At 35.3% G+C, this 15,158-nt stretch overlaps 2 protein-coding genes across 2 annotated transcripts; both read left to right on the top strand.

The window, feature by feature from the left end:
- The first annotated feature begins 257 nt into the window (after positions 1 to 257).
- LOC121796765 lies at positions 258 to 1,198 on the top strand. Its single transcript, XM_042195550.1, has 3 exons — positions 258 to 641; positions 741 to 1,065; positions 1,179 to 1,198. The coding sequence occupies exons 1-3, from the start codon at positions 258 to 260 to the stop codon at positions 1,196 to 1,198; spliced, it is 729 nt and encodes a 242-aa protein (XP_042051484.1).
- An 8,135-nt stretch (positions 1,199 to 9,333) lies between these two features.
- On the top strand, positions 9,334 to 10,017 carry LOC121796764. The gene has a single exon (XM_042195549.1). The coding sequence runs from the start codon at positions 9,334 to 9,336 to the stop codon at positions 10,015 to 10,017; it is 684 nt and encodes a 227-aa protein (XP_042051483.1).
- Positions 10,018 to 15,158: the final 5,141 nt, after the last annotated feature.

The raw sequence follows: 15,158 nt of genomic DNA, 5'->3' as shown, positions 1-15,158 counted from the left end.
CTTAGGGTGAATATTCAATGGTACAAGCTTAGGCAACGTTTGGCGGCCATGCCACCTTAGTGGTCTCTGGACTATTCGTCGATGTTGTGACCAGAATTTTGTTAAATATGAATCTTTTACTTGACCTCCCTAGAGGCGTACTTAATTCTATTTAACTTTTGTGAGAATCTAAACTGTTTTAATGGTTTTTACTCTTTAGAATCTTACATAGTTTGTAACAATAAGCTATTCATTTTCTCAGCTAAATCCAAATCAAGATGTCGTTCAATCCTCTTTCCGCCATTCTTAAAGAACACAAACTCGAAGGTCATAACTATATCGTATGGAAACAAAACTTGGATATCGTTCTCACTGCCGAAGAGTACAAATATGTGCTCACTACGGAATGTCCACCCAAACCTGCTGCAAATGCTTCTGCAGTAGTGAAAGAAACATACAGAAAGTGGTGTAAAGCCAATGAGATGGCGAAGTGCTACATGTTGGCTTCTATGTCAACAGTACTTCAACATCAGCATCAAGGCATGAACACTGCTACTGAGATTATGAACAATCTTAATAACCTTTTTGGTACTCAGAATCGAGCGGCTAAATCTTTAGCCTTTCGGAGCATCATGACTAAGGTTATGAAGGAGGGCACATCTGTGAGGGGCCATGTCCTCGAGATGATGAGCCACCTCAATCAAATTGAGGTTTTGGGAGGGATCATTGATCTCGAGTCCCAAGTAACTATAATCCTTCAGAGTTTGCCAGCTAGCTATCAGCAGTTCAAGCTCAATTTCGAGATGAACAAGAGGGCTTGCACCCTAGCTGAACTGTTGACTGAGTTGCAGTCAGCGGAGGATCTTATGGTCCAGACAAAGGCTGCTATGATGAGTTCTAGGCCGTCTTCCTCAGGCTCTAAGCCAGGTAAGGGGAAGAAGAAAGCCCAGAATGTTGTAGCACCAAAGATAGCTAAGGGCAAAAAGAAACGGGTGAACACAAACAAGAAGCAAAGTGGCAAGTGTTTCAAATGCGGCGAAAAGGGGCATTGGAAGTCGGATTGTCCTAAGAAGGCCAATGGCTCAGGTATGCACCAAGCTTTCGTTGTTGAATCATGTTTAGCAGTTGTATCTACTCAGCAATGGGTGGTTGATACTGGAGCTACTGATCATGTTTGTTTTGATCCTGATTTAATGCAGGTAACAAGACAGTTGAATGAAACAGAGATCGAGATCCAGCTGGGCGATGCTACGAGAGTGGCAGCCGTTGCAGTGGGAGACGTTTATTTACGTTTTTCTAGTGATAGAGTTTTAGTGTTGAACAATGTTTTGTTGATACCTTCGTTTAGAAGAAATTTAATTTCAGTTTCTAAACTTGTTTCTGATGGATATTCGATTTCATTTGATGATTCATGCATTATCAAGAAATGTGGTTCTTATATCTGTCGTGGTATCATGGAAAACAACCTTTACACTATAATGTCTACACAGTATATGCAACATAAAAATGAATCTAACTCAACATCGAAAGTTTCTCGAAAAAGAAAATCTCCTTCTGTTTCAATGAACGAAACGTACTTATGGCACCTTAGACTTGGTCATGCTAACCCTACTAGGATTCAAGCCTTGGTAGACCAAGGTCTACTTAAGGATCTAGAAATAGAACCTTATAAAACTTGTGAATCATGTTTGGAAGGCAAGATGACTAAGAGACCATTTAAGGTCAAGGGTAATAGGGCCAAGGAAGTACTTGAGCTCGTTCATTCTGATGTGTGTGGTTCAATGACTACTCAAGCTAGAGGCGGCTTTCAGTATTTCATCACCTTCATTGATGACTACTCGAAAGTTGGATATGTCTATTTGATGCGTCACAAGTCAGAATCTTTTGAAAAGTTCAAAGAATTCAGGGCACTTGTGGAGACGCGACATGGTAAGACAATCAAGGCTCTACGGTCTGACCGTGGAGGCGAGTACCTTAGTAGTGAGTTCTTTGACTACTTATCAGAGGCGGGAATTGAATCCCAATTGACTGCGCCTGGCACACCCCAGCAGAACGCCGTAGCTGAACGAAGGAATAGAACCCTCTTAGAAATGGTTCGATCGATGATGAGTTATGCTAAGTTACCTATTTCGTTCTGGGGACACGCGTTGCTCACAGCAAGCTATACCTTGAACAACTTACCATCCAAATCAGTACCTACAACACCACATGAGTTCTGGACTGGAAGAAAATCTAGTCTAAGACATCTCAGAGTGTGGGGTTGTCCAACACACGTGTTGGAGAAAGATCCAACGAAGTTGGAGTCTCGTACTGAGGTATGTTTGTTTATAGGGTATCCCAGAGGAACGAAAGGCTATGAATTCTATAGTCTACGAGATAAGAAGGTATTTGTTAGCACAAATGCTAAGTTCTTAGAAGAAGACTACGTGATGAATCATAAACCCAGCAGTGAAGTAGCTCTTGAGGAACTAAGAGATACTTCAGTTTCCACAAGCAAAGAACCAATAACACAAGTACAATCTATACCTGAGATATCAACTTCTGTACCACAAATTGTAGAGCCTCGTCGTAGTGGGAGGGTTCCTCGTGAACTAGAAAGGTACATTGGTTTGGGTGAGTCATCTGACTTAGACCCAGACGGTAATGTATCAGACCCATGGAACTTTAAAGAGGCGATGGCAGATTCAGATAGTCATTCCTGGAAAGAAGGAATGGATTCTGAACTACAATCGATGATAGACAAAGATGTTTATGATTTGTTAGTCCTACCTGAAGGTTGTACTGCCATTGGGAGCAAATGGATTTACAAACGCAAACGAGGACCTGACGGACGAGTTAAAGTCTTCAAAGCAAGACTAGTAGCTAAAGGTTATACCCAGAGAGAAGGTATCGATTACGATGAGACCTTTTCGCCAGTAGCTATGCTCAAGTCAATCCGAATTCTTTTGTCTATCGCAGCCTACATGGATTGGGAGGTATGGCAGATGGATGTCAAGACAACTTTCCTAAATGGAAGTCTTGAGGAGACCATCTACATGGAACAACCCGAGGGATATGTAGTCAAGGGCAAAGAACACATGGTGTGGAAGCTTAAGAAGGTCATTTATGGCCTCAAGCAAGCATCCCGATCATGGAATATGTGTTTTGACCAAACTGTTAAGTCTTTTGGCTTTGAGCAGTGCCCAGATGAGAGATGCGTGTACAGGAAAGTTGAAGGTAAGAATGTAGTGTTTATGGTAATCTACGTAGATGACATACTGTTGATTGGAAACAGTAAGAAAATGTTGTCAGACGTGAGAGATTGGCTTTCAAGTCAATTTGAGATGAAAGATATGGGAGAAGCTGGACACATCCTATGCATTAAAGTTCTTAGGAACCGCCAGAAAAGGATGTTGTGCCTATCTCAAGAATCTTACATCGATACGATAGTTAAACGCTTTAGCATGCAAGATTCCAAGGAAGGTTTTCTACCTTTTAGCCATGGAATCAACTTGTCTCAGGATATGTGTCCCAAAACACCTATTGAGATAGAAGCTATGAGAAGGATCCCTTATGCATCAGCTGTTGGGAGTCTCATGTATGCTATGTTATGCACAAGGCCCGATATTTGCTTTGCCGTTGGCATGGTAGCAAGGTATCAGTCAAACCCTGGTCAAGGACACTGGATTGCGGTAAAGAAAATACTCAAGTATCTGAGAAGAACTAAGGAGTATTCTCTAGTTTACCAGGCATCCGAGATATATCCTTTGGGTTACACTGATTCAGATTTTCAGTCTGATCGGGATTCGAGAAAATCAACCTCTGGATATGTGTTTACTTTAGGAGGTGGAGCCGTAATTTGGAAGAGTGTGAAGCAGAAATGCATCGCGGACTCTACCATGGAAGCTGAATATGTGGCAGCATCAGAAGCCGCAAAGGAAACAGTATGGTTCAGAAACTTTCTTATTGATTTGAATGTGATTCCGAGTATGCCCAAGAGCATCACTGTTTATTGTGATAATTCTGGTGCTGTGGCAAACTCAAGGGAACCACGAGCCCACAAGGCAAGCAAACACATAGAAAGGAAATATCACATCATTCGTGATATAGTGCGGAGATGAGACATTGAAGTGGTCAAGATCGCATCAGAAAACAACTTGGCAGATCCATTCATAAAGGCACTTCCAGCCAGGACGTTTGAACGTCACGTGAAAGGATTAGGTGTTCGATTGACCTAGACCCGCTTTCAGTATAAGTGGGAGGATTTTACAGTTTTTGTATACTCGAAAGCTGTTTTGAGTATAAGTGGGAGATTGTTAGAGTTTAGTATACTGAAAGCATCTTTCGAATGCTTGTATATGTAATAACTCTTTTATCCATTTGTTACCATTTTATGAGAAATAATATTTTGTTACAATGTATTTTGCTTATGTATTGCTTATGTATTTATGAGATGTTGAAATGCGTTTTCCATTTAAATACATAGTTTAAGCAAAATGAGTCTAAGTCTTCTGCATAGTAGACGAGTTGTGAGCGGCGTTCACAGTAGGTAACTTGTCAGTTCATGCAGAAGAAAAACTGTTTCACAACCTAGACATGCTTTGACTACCTATCGTGAAAGGTTGCGACGTCAGTCCGAAAGTTTCCTTACCTAAGGAAATGAACGACGTCGGTGTGGTATAGCACTGAAAGGATCAAACAGTGAGGTAAGTCTTTCTTGGCTATTTACTGAAAGACGAGGTCTCGGTGATTATCGTTTCTTAATCATTGTTGACATAACATTGAGCATACGATATTAATTGAAAACTACTTTGACTTATCAAATGGTGAGGGAATTTCGTTGCCCAAGAATCCTGATAGATTGGGTAATGATCATTAATGTCTAAGTGGTGCTAGTATTGTTATTGCAATGAATCGTGTGCTGGGAGAGGCCAGTATGATAATATCCTCAAGAGGTGTTTAGAAAAAGGTTTTATTATTCAGAAAACTGGCCAGTTGGAATTTATTCCATGAATAATAAATAATGTTTCTAAACTAGACCACTCTTGGAAAAAGAAATTAATTAATAATAGTCAGATAGCAGACTTGATATTAATTAATGGATATTTATATCTTTAACACGGGAAATGATTTAATTAAAGAGGAAGTCCCGGAATGTTCGTAATTTCGGTTTGGACGGGCAGTCAATATTATATCTATAGTGGATGATAATAATATTTAAGTTTGGGCTTGAATTAAATTGATTTTAATTTAATTAGTGAAAGCCTGAACTGTGGCCCAATCCAATCCTCCACAGATCCCTGGTCTGGCCCAAAATAATTAACTTATTATAAAAGGGAGAAGAAGAGAAGACAGATTAATTAATTCTCCCGTAAAAATTTCGATCTCTACAATCTGGAGTGAAAAATATCGATTTTTTTTTTTTGGGTTCTTCCGTAGAGATTTCAGTCTTCAATTCTTCTCCAGCTTTTGAGGATTTGACAAGCTTTGCCCACACAAAGGTCAATTTCGAGTTAAAGGGAACAGATCAGAAGATCCGTGGTAGAGACGATTGAAGAAGGAGTTCGAATTCATTTACTTGAATTCATACGGTAAATCGTTGTATTTAATTGCATATATATTCAATATGATATGTGATTATATGTTTATAAACATGTTTCTAGTTTACAATCGGATGAAAGCATGTTTAGATGTAAATCGTTCAATCAAACTAAATAGATTTCCGCTGCAAAACCAACAATTGGTATCAGAGCCGGTTTTTAGGCTCTGATTGTTTGATTTACTACATGCTTTTGATTGTATGAATACATGGTTAAAGTTTTCGACGCATGTTTTAGTGTCTATACAATTCTTATTGAATGATGAACTGTATATCTAGAACTTTCGAAAAGAGGTCGATTTGATCGTGCCCTATGGTGAGACGATCGGTTATCGCATTGATCAAGGTCATGACATGCCCTCCATGACCTAGCTGATCAGAATTCACGCAGAACAGTGGGAGCTGCCGGTTGAAAGCCGAGGGCAGCTCCGGATCACACATGTTTAGTCGACGGGAAGCAGGCGCCGATGGTCGACTAGTTTCGACCATGTTACCGGGCTGGCTGGTCGACGAGGAGGCTGGATCAGTGGGAGTCGAAGGGCGCCGCTGGCTGTTTTTCACGCCGAGAGCAGCGCCGGCGATTCCTGTAATCTAAAACTGCCGGACAACTGATTCGTCTGGTGGTTGGAGGCTGCTGACCGAGTCTACTAGGTCGAGAGTAGCACCAGGGCTGCCTGATCGGTGATCAGTTTTGTTTACACGACCGAGAGTGGGGCTCGGAAAAGTGTGTGAAGTCGTCGCTGCTGGCCAAGAATTTACGGCCAAGAGTAGGGTCAGGACTTAGCCGGAGATTCCGGAAGTTTGAAACTGAATACGTGATTCGTTAATCCTGTCGCATGAATTACGTGTTAATAGTTTTGAACTTATAGCGTTTTTCATGGGAACCGACTTCATGATTTGCCTGACTACGTTTTTTGAGGAAACCAGTTGCAAATTCAAATTCAATTCACTAATAATCTAATGCATGTTTTAATGTTGCGTTTTTTTTGAAGTATGAAACTGATTACTTGGAATGATATGGGATTACTTTTTACTCCATGTGTTTCATGCGTGATTTATTAGTGTTGAATTGTGGTATCATTATTTGTGTGTTTACTGAGTGTAGTCGCAATATCCGTAGTCTGTTTGTGTGATTTATGGGTTCATTATTTGAATAATGGGATTTCACATTTTATATCATTATGCAGTAATGGAATTATGTTTATTCAATTGATTTCTTGCATAAACAGAGACGTAAATTAATTTTAGAAATTTTGGATTCCTATCCAAAATTAAAATTAATTATATGGAATATCATTAAATTAATTTGTTAAGATTTACATGTGTTTGAATTTTTAATCTATATCTTATGGATTTTGATAGATTATATCTATCTAGATATATCCTAGTTAGATTAGATTTGGTTATTCAAATAAATTCTATAAATCTAGGATTCCATATTTTTTATGGAAGAAATAAATTGGAATTTAATGTAGATTATATCCACAATATATACTTATCATGATATAGATAGGTTTGAATTATAATCCTTATCTATAAGATATTGATAAATTTCATTTATCTAGAATATATCTTAAGATGATTTGGATAAGTATTTTTCAATTAAATCCTATTCTATCTAGATTTCCTAAACCTAATGGAAAAGGATAAGTATTATAATTAATATTATTATTATTTAATAATAATCGATTAATATTAATTAAAGAAAATATTTGATTAATTATTTATAATTTATTAATTAATCAAATTAATATAAGTGAACTTTCTGCCTAATTCACTTAAGTGATAATTAAAAGAAAAACCATACCTTAAAATAACTAAGCGATAATTACGATCCCTGTCGTATATGGTCTCCAAAGAATTAGTCTATGTATGAAGCAGTTTCTAATATTAACGCGACTCACCTTAGTGGGAGCCTTAATCCTAAGAAATAGCAAGTTCATTGGTTAGACTTCTCAAAATAAAGTTTAATTTTATCTAGACGTGATTTCCAATATTATCGCGACCCACCTTAGTGGGAGCTTTAATCCTAAGAAATTGCAGAGTTCAGAAGATTAAATTAACTTGTGAGATAACTGTAGAATTTTGTTTGTGGCGTGCGACCTTCCCTAGAAGGAGTATCAATACGGAAACAAAATTCTTAGGGTGAATATTCAATGGTACAAGCTTAGGCAACGTTTGGCGGCCATGCCACCTTAGTGGTCTCTGGACTATTCGTCGATGTTGTGACCAGAATTTTGTTAAATATGAATCTTTTACTTGACCTCCCTAGAGGCGTACTTAATTCTATTTAACTTTTGTGAGAATCTAAACTGTTTTAATGGTTTTTACTCTTTAGAAGTTTGTAACAATAAGCTATTCATTTTCTCAGCTAAATCCAAATCAAGATGTCGTTCAATCCTCTTTCCGCCATTCTTAAAGAACACAAACTCGAAGGTCATAACTATATCGTATGGAAACAAAACTTGGATATCGTTCTCACTGCCGAAGAGTACAAATATGTGCTCACTACGGAATGTCCACCCGAACCTGCTGCAAATGCTTCTGCAGCAGTGAAAGAAACATACAGAAAGTGGTGTAAAGCCAATGAGATGGCGAAGTGCTACATGTTGGCTTCTATGTCAACAGTACTTCAACATCAGCATCAAGGCATGAACACTGCTACTGAGATTATGAACAATCTTAATAACCTTTTTGGTACTCAGAATCGAGCGGCTAAATCTTTAGCCTTTCGGAGCATTATGAAAAATATTTTTTTCCTTTTACCTTTAATAGTTGAATTAATCACTTCACTTGTATATATGTTCTACAAGAATATTTAAAAATTCACGTAGAGAAATTAATATTATACTTTAATTTTTAATTTCAACTCAAAATAAACTATACCCAGTAAAATTAATATTATATTATGCTTAATTTTCTAAGAAATGCATTAGCTTGAACTTGCACTTATACGTACTTATTATTCATCTAAAATTTATATATGAATTGATATTCTTGTTATAATTAGTTGAGTTAAAAAACAGAGTCTAAATACATATCAATTATCAGTCCTCATTACATTAAAAGAAATTAAAGATTTTATAACTGTAAACAAATTATGCTTTAATTAATTAGTGAATTTCATAAAAGACATAATAAATGAGAGAAACATCTTAATTTACCTGTTGGCAATATTGTACAAATATATCTACTAGTGTAAATAGTTAAGCTTTTTAAAATAATTAAACAAAAAATATCAATAAAATTGATTTTAATTAAAATACAAAAGTAATATGAGTAAAGCAGTAAATATTTGGGTTTCAATTGATAGGAAAATGATCAAAACAAAAATGCTATCTTAATATTTTTCTAATTATATCTATACAGTCTTCATTTTGTTAGTATTGAATCATATTTTATTTTGGGATGTTTGGTTGGAGTTGAGTAATTCCTTTTTGAGAAAATACAGCACACTTACTTTTTACTCCATATTTCTGCTCAAAAGATATTCTCCAACACGGGAGGGAGTATATTAATCCCACAGTACTTAATAAACAACCACCGTAGTAGATAAAATTAGTGGTCAAGCAGTTGAAACAATCCCACCGAAAATAATTCAATATTCAATTCTATTTTAGTTACAGTAACATTATTTTTTTCTCCTTCCTTCCTGCATGCCCCAATTTATATCTTCTCCTCCTTTTATTATTCTCCCGTTCCCACCACTCTCTCTACGAAATGTCCAAAATCATAAAAATAAAAATTCAATCAACATATTTTTTCTCCTTATTATAATGCCTCAAGTTGATCTCGTCACACTCGCCGATGACGATCCACCGCAAAACGAAGCCCCGCCGGAGTCGTTCTGGCTATCCAAAGACGTCGAATACGACTGGTTCGACCGCAACGCTTTTTACGAGCGAAAAGATTCAACGAGAGCCAACTCAAATACGAATTCGCAGCGGTTTCCGGTTAGCTTGAAGCCCAAGGCATCCATATTCGGACTCCCGAAAACTCAAAAAACCGCCTTCGTGGAGTCCAAACGCAGAGCTCAACCGGCCAGCATAAGGCTGTTTCCCAAGCGGTCCGAGTCGAAGCCGACCGCTCCCGTGGCCGAACCGGGTTCGCCCAAGGTCTCCTGCATGGGACGGGTCAGATCTAAACGGGGCCGGCGGAGGTCTAACTCGGTAATAAAACCGGGCGAGAAGCCGAAAACCGGGATCTGCTCGAAGGTGATGAGCCTCTTGCGGTCGAAGAAGGGCGGGAGTGGAAGAGTGATGGAGATCGTCATGGTGGACGACGTCGAGCCGGCGCCGCGGAAGAGCGTGAGTGTTGAAGTGAGGGAAGTTCCGGTTAGTGGCGAACCGCCCGGTTTGGGAGGGATGACCCGGTTCGCGTCAGGAAGGCGGTCTGGGTCGTGGGTGGCTGAGGAGATAAATCCGGCGGAATTAGATGGGCATGTGAGTAGTAAATGTTGAGAGTCTTTGGGGTTTGTTGGATGACGTGGCACCTTCAATACCTGCTTATCTTTTTTCTTATAATGCTTTTTTTCTTACTTCTTGGTGCCGTAAGATTTCTGGAGTTGGTAAATGGTAAAGTATATATTTATAGGTATGCATTGTGAAATTGCGGTCATTGTAAATATTGATCTTTGTTTTCTCGTCTTAGAGTTGCAATTTATTCTGCTTAATATAACAAAAATTGGTACAAAATGAATCTTGTTCTGATTAAGGTTTTTTGCATCTTAAATTCGGAGTAATTTATAGTTCATCTTGTTAATGGTTAAATACATTTAACATCGAAACTTACCATTTACTACTCTCTTAAAAATAATGTCTGTTTTATTTTGCACCGTCCCATAAAATTATAAATTTTCTAAATTTTAGTAATACTCCATATTTTAGAAAGTAGATCCCACAATTAATAAACACTATTTTTACTATTTTTTTTCCTATCTGTTACCAATTTTTCTCTTCATTTTCTGAGAGCATTCACTATGGTGGCTGATCGCCACCGCCGAGCGATCGGTCACCCTTTCGCCCATTATTGCCCCCCATTGTGGTGAGGGAGCCGATCGCCATTCTTCATCGCCTCCACCACCGAAGACGATCTAGTGGCTGAGGCAATTTCTTTTTTTAAAAAAAATTTTATTCATTATTTGTTCCCTGTATATACCTCGTTCCCCATCAATTATTAGCATTCATCTCACCTCATTTTATCTCACTCTACATTTTACTTCTCCGTAGTCACAACAATGACTTCAATGTTTTAATCAATGTTTTTAGTGTATTTTTTTCTTATTTTTTTAAATGTAGGATGCTTTTTTTAATGAAATTTATTTTTTTGATTGAGTTGTCTTTAATTTATTTTTCTTGTTATTTTATATATCATATTATTTCACACCAACCATTATAAGTGAAATATGGAGTATAAAATAGTGGTAATGTGATAAATGGGATAGGCTATGAGATGAGCGCATAGGCTCTGTGATGAGCTATTGGTGTAGCAGGAGAAAATGGAGTTAGGTTATAAGATAGACTCCGGATTTAAAGTCCCCACAATGAATGCCCTTACTATCAATTATTTATTAAAGCCCGTGTCATTTCACGAGTTTTACTTTAAAGAATGAATTAGGACTTAGAAACATCAGTGCGACAAATGCTTCACCAATGAAGGAAGCACATGACGATATTTTCATTATATTCTTTTTTATCTATTTTGCAGTGTCGTGAACTTATGATCCGTGAAACTAGTATACACCATTAAAGAACTTCTGAGTCTTTGACGTAAAAGATATCCACTTTTTCTTTTAGTTTGTACTCCATTCGTCCCAAAGTAGATGACACACTTGAGAAATGACACGAGATTTTACGAAATGTGAGAGAAAATAGTATATTTATATTAATGTGAGAGAGAGTTTTTTCAAAAAAAGGAAATGTGACATTTTTTATGAGACAAACTAAAAAGAAAAGTGTGACATCTATTATGAGATAGAGGGAGTACCATTGAAATTGTTCACTTTTTATAAGTGGAAAGAAATCTCTATCTCTCTCTCCTCTTTCTTTATTAAAATATTCGATAATTTTTTTCTCTCTACTTACTCCATCTAACAACTCATCCTAAAATTCCATGTCATTCAAGAATATGGATATCTTGAATGAGATGGAGGGAGTATCAAACATCTTTAACAATATAATGGAAATTTATACACATTAAATAGTTAGTTAAATTAAGCATTTTCTCAAAATTAAAAAAAGTAGAGAGAGTGATGTTTCTATTTTTAAAAATGTGTTATTTAGAATGAAACATCATAAAAAGGGAAATGGTTTACTTAGAGTGGGATGGGGGAAGTACTATATAAAAATAGGATCTATCTTCCACTAATATTTTTTTACTCACTTTCTACTACATTTCTTAAAATCCGTGTCCAATCTAACATGGATTTATATTCATGAATGAAAGGTGTATATATCAAATTAAAAGTAAGTTTATAAAGAATCTAACAATAAAGAAAGTAAAAATAAAGAAGATAAGTAACACGAGAATAAAATATGAAAAAGACAAATTAAATAGAAACAACTCAATTATAATGGGATATCTTGTGTATTTTCTTAAAGAGAAACCTCATGGTATTTATGTAAATACCATGGATTAAGGTTTGATCTTGATCCTATTCTATTTTAAAACAGGAAAGTTCAACACAATTGGATTTTTTTAAAAATTGGAATAAAAAATAATTCGATTAAATTCTAATAGAATAAAAACGTATGTTATATCAAGATAATGCATGTATAAATGTCAATGTATGCACACATATATATAAATGCATGATAGTGATAAAATGCAAACTCTATAAATTGTAAAAATTTTAAACTATGATTTGGATCGTTAGAAAATGTCAACACATGACAAAATAACAGCAATAAAAAATGTCAGCACAATGTCAACACAACATCAACCGTTGACATTGTGTTGACACATTTTGTTGTTGTTATTTTGTCATCTATTGTCATTTTCTGACGGTCCAGATTATAGTTTGAACTTTGTACAATATTTAGAGTTTGCATTTGATTACATCCCTATAAATGCATGTATATTACTATCTCCGTTCAATATAAATAGGTCATTTATGGTTGGCACGAATTTTAATGTGTGATTGGTTAAGTAAGAGAAAATGAAAAAAAAGTAATTGAAATTATTTAGTGGATTGTGTGACCAATAAATGATTAGGTAAAAAAGAAAGAGAAAAATATTGCCATAAATAACTATGGACTATTTCCATGAGACTGATGAAGAAGAAAATATGATTAATTTATATGGAACGGATGGTGTAGTTATTTATGCATCACACTAATAAAATACTATGAGTAAATAAATAGAAGATCGAAATAATAGCAATAAGAAGATAGAGCAAATAGGCAACGGTTGCTTGCTCCGTCAACAAGGAATAAGTCCAATCTGTCACACACATGGATTGCTTTCACGTTTCTACAAGAAAATTATTCCTCAACTTGGACTATCTTTTTCTTCATTTCAATTTATAAATAATTGATGGAAATTAAGAAGACTTGTTGACTAAAACTTAGTTGATTAATCATATTTCCATTTCTTCACGGTAGGTGTACGATTAATGCAAATAAGACATTACTTCTCTTCAAAAGTACTATCCTAAGTTAAGGGTAATTGTACAGAGACGATTAACATATCATGAGATTCAAGATGTATGCTTCATTATTGAATTAGACTCTTATTTAGTTCATGGAATGGGATCAAAGTGAGTGATTAGTCTAATCAATTCTAAATTAAAGTCACTAAAATTCATTTTTTATACTATATTAAATAAGATTAGCCGTGTAATTTATGTACACTTATTTATAAATAGCATATTAATATCTCGAATAATAGTCTTATAAAAAGATTGGTCGTGTATTGACAGCAAATATTGTAAAATTCAAACTTGCCTTATTAATAGTAATAACTATCACTAAACAATACTCTCCAGAAAACAAAAATAAGTTACAATTTTTAACAAACTTTATATCAGACAATCCTGAAAGAAAAGAAAATTAATGGAGTACTAACATCACGAGCAAATTCTATATAAGACAATCCTAAATAGTTTATAAAAGGGTGATGGGACGATACCATAACCTATAACAACGTGTGTCTGCTTCCAAATTATTGTACTAGTACATTATTGATTAAAAATCGTTCAAGTGAATTACTCCCCCTCCGTCCACCATTAAATGTTTTATTTTTTATTTTTCGTTCGTCCGTCAATAAATATTTCATTTTTATTTTACCATATTCAATAAATGGACCATACATTCCACTCACATTTTATTATAAAACCAATATATAAAAGTAGGTTCTATATTTCACCAACTTTTCTACCCACTTTATTTCATAAAGTCAAACAATTTCTTAAAACCCGTGCCGATCAAATATGGGAGATTTAATGGCGGACGTAAGGAGTATTTTCAAATTGAGAACATTATAGAATATACTCCATCCGTCCCTTATAATTTGTCATCATTTGACCCACCACGGATTATAAGAAATGTAAAAGAAAGTGAGTTGAAAAAGTTAGTGGTATGTGAGTCCTATTTTTATATATTAGTTTTTATAATAAAATATGAGTATGAATGAGTTAGTGAAATGTGAGGTCCACTATAAAAAATAGTAAAAGTGAAAGGTGACAAATAATTTTCAGGGACGAAGGGAGTATGTATTTCCCGCATAATAAAATGGACGTAATTTAGACTATACCATAAGTTGCTAATTTTATACGGATTAGTCTTATAGATATGATGATAGAATTATAGTACTCCATCCGTCTACGAAAATTAAACAAATGGATTGACGGCATGTGTTTTAATGAGAAATTGGAAAAGTAAAAGAAAGAATGAAAAAATGTGAGTAAAATACAAGAACTGAGAGAAAAAGTGAATAATATATAAAAGAGAAATTTTCTATTTTTCAAATGAGACTGTTTTTTTATATATGGACAAATGTGTTAATGACGACTAAATTACAATACTATGATAAGAACATTACAGCTTTATGATAGATTGATCACTAACATGAAAAAACATTAAAATGAGTAATTTATTAGAGTTTGATGATAAATTTGAAATGTTTATATGTGAAAACTTCGACATGTTACTTATAGCAAACTAATAGTAATAACCATACTAAATTGTGATGATAAAGCTCTACCATTGTGGCAATCAAGTCGTACCATATAATTGTTTCGATTTTGATTTAGATGAGATAGATAACCGCCTTCAATTTCGCACTTATTATTTTTGCTATCATATTATACCATTTAGACATTATTAATCTTTAGATGAAGATTTCATATAACTATAATAATACGATTTTCCAGCAATCTCATCCTTTTAAATTTTGATCCAATGAATATTGCGTAGTCTTTGTTTTCCGTAGGATAATTATATTGTAGTGCACCCCCTATATATATATATACACATCGGTTTAATGAATAAGAGCATCCACAACGCGGAGCCTTTGTCTCTAATATGAACCAAGATTTTCCAATTGTGAAATCGAGCTATGAATGATTACCTCGAACTTGTTCTTGCTCTAATTATACCAAAAC

Source organism: Salvia splendens, chromosome 3, assembly GCF_004379255.2.
Source record: "Salvia splendens isolate huo1 chromosome 3, SspV2, whole genome shotgun sequence".
Taxonomy (NCBI): domain Eukaryota; kingdom Viridiplantae; phylum Streptophyta; class Magnoliopsida; order Lamiales; family Lamiaceae; genus Salvia; species Salvia splendens.
This window is presented reverse-complemented; position numbering and strand designations above follow the sequence as displayed.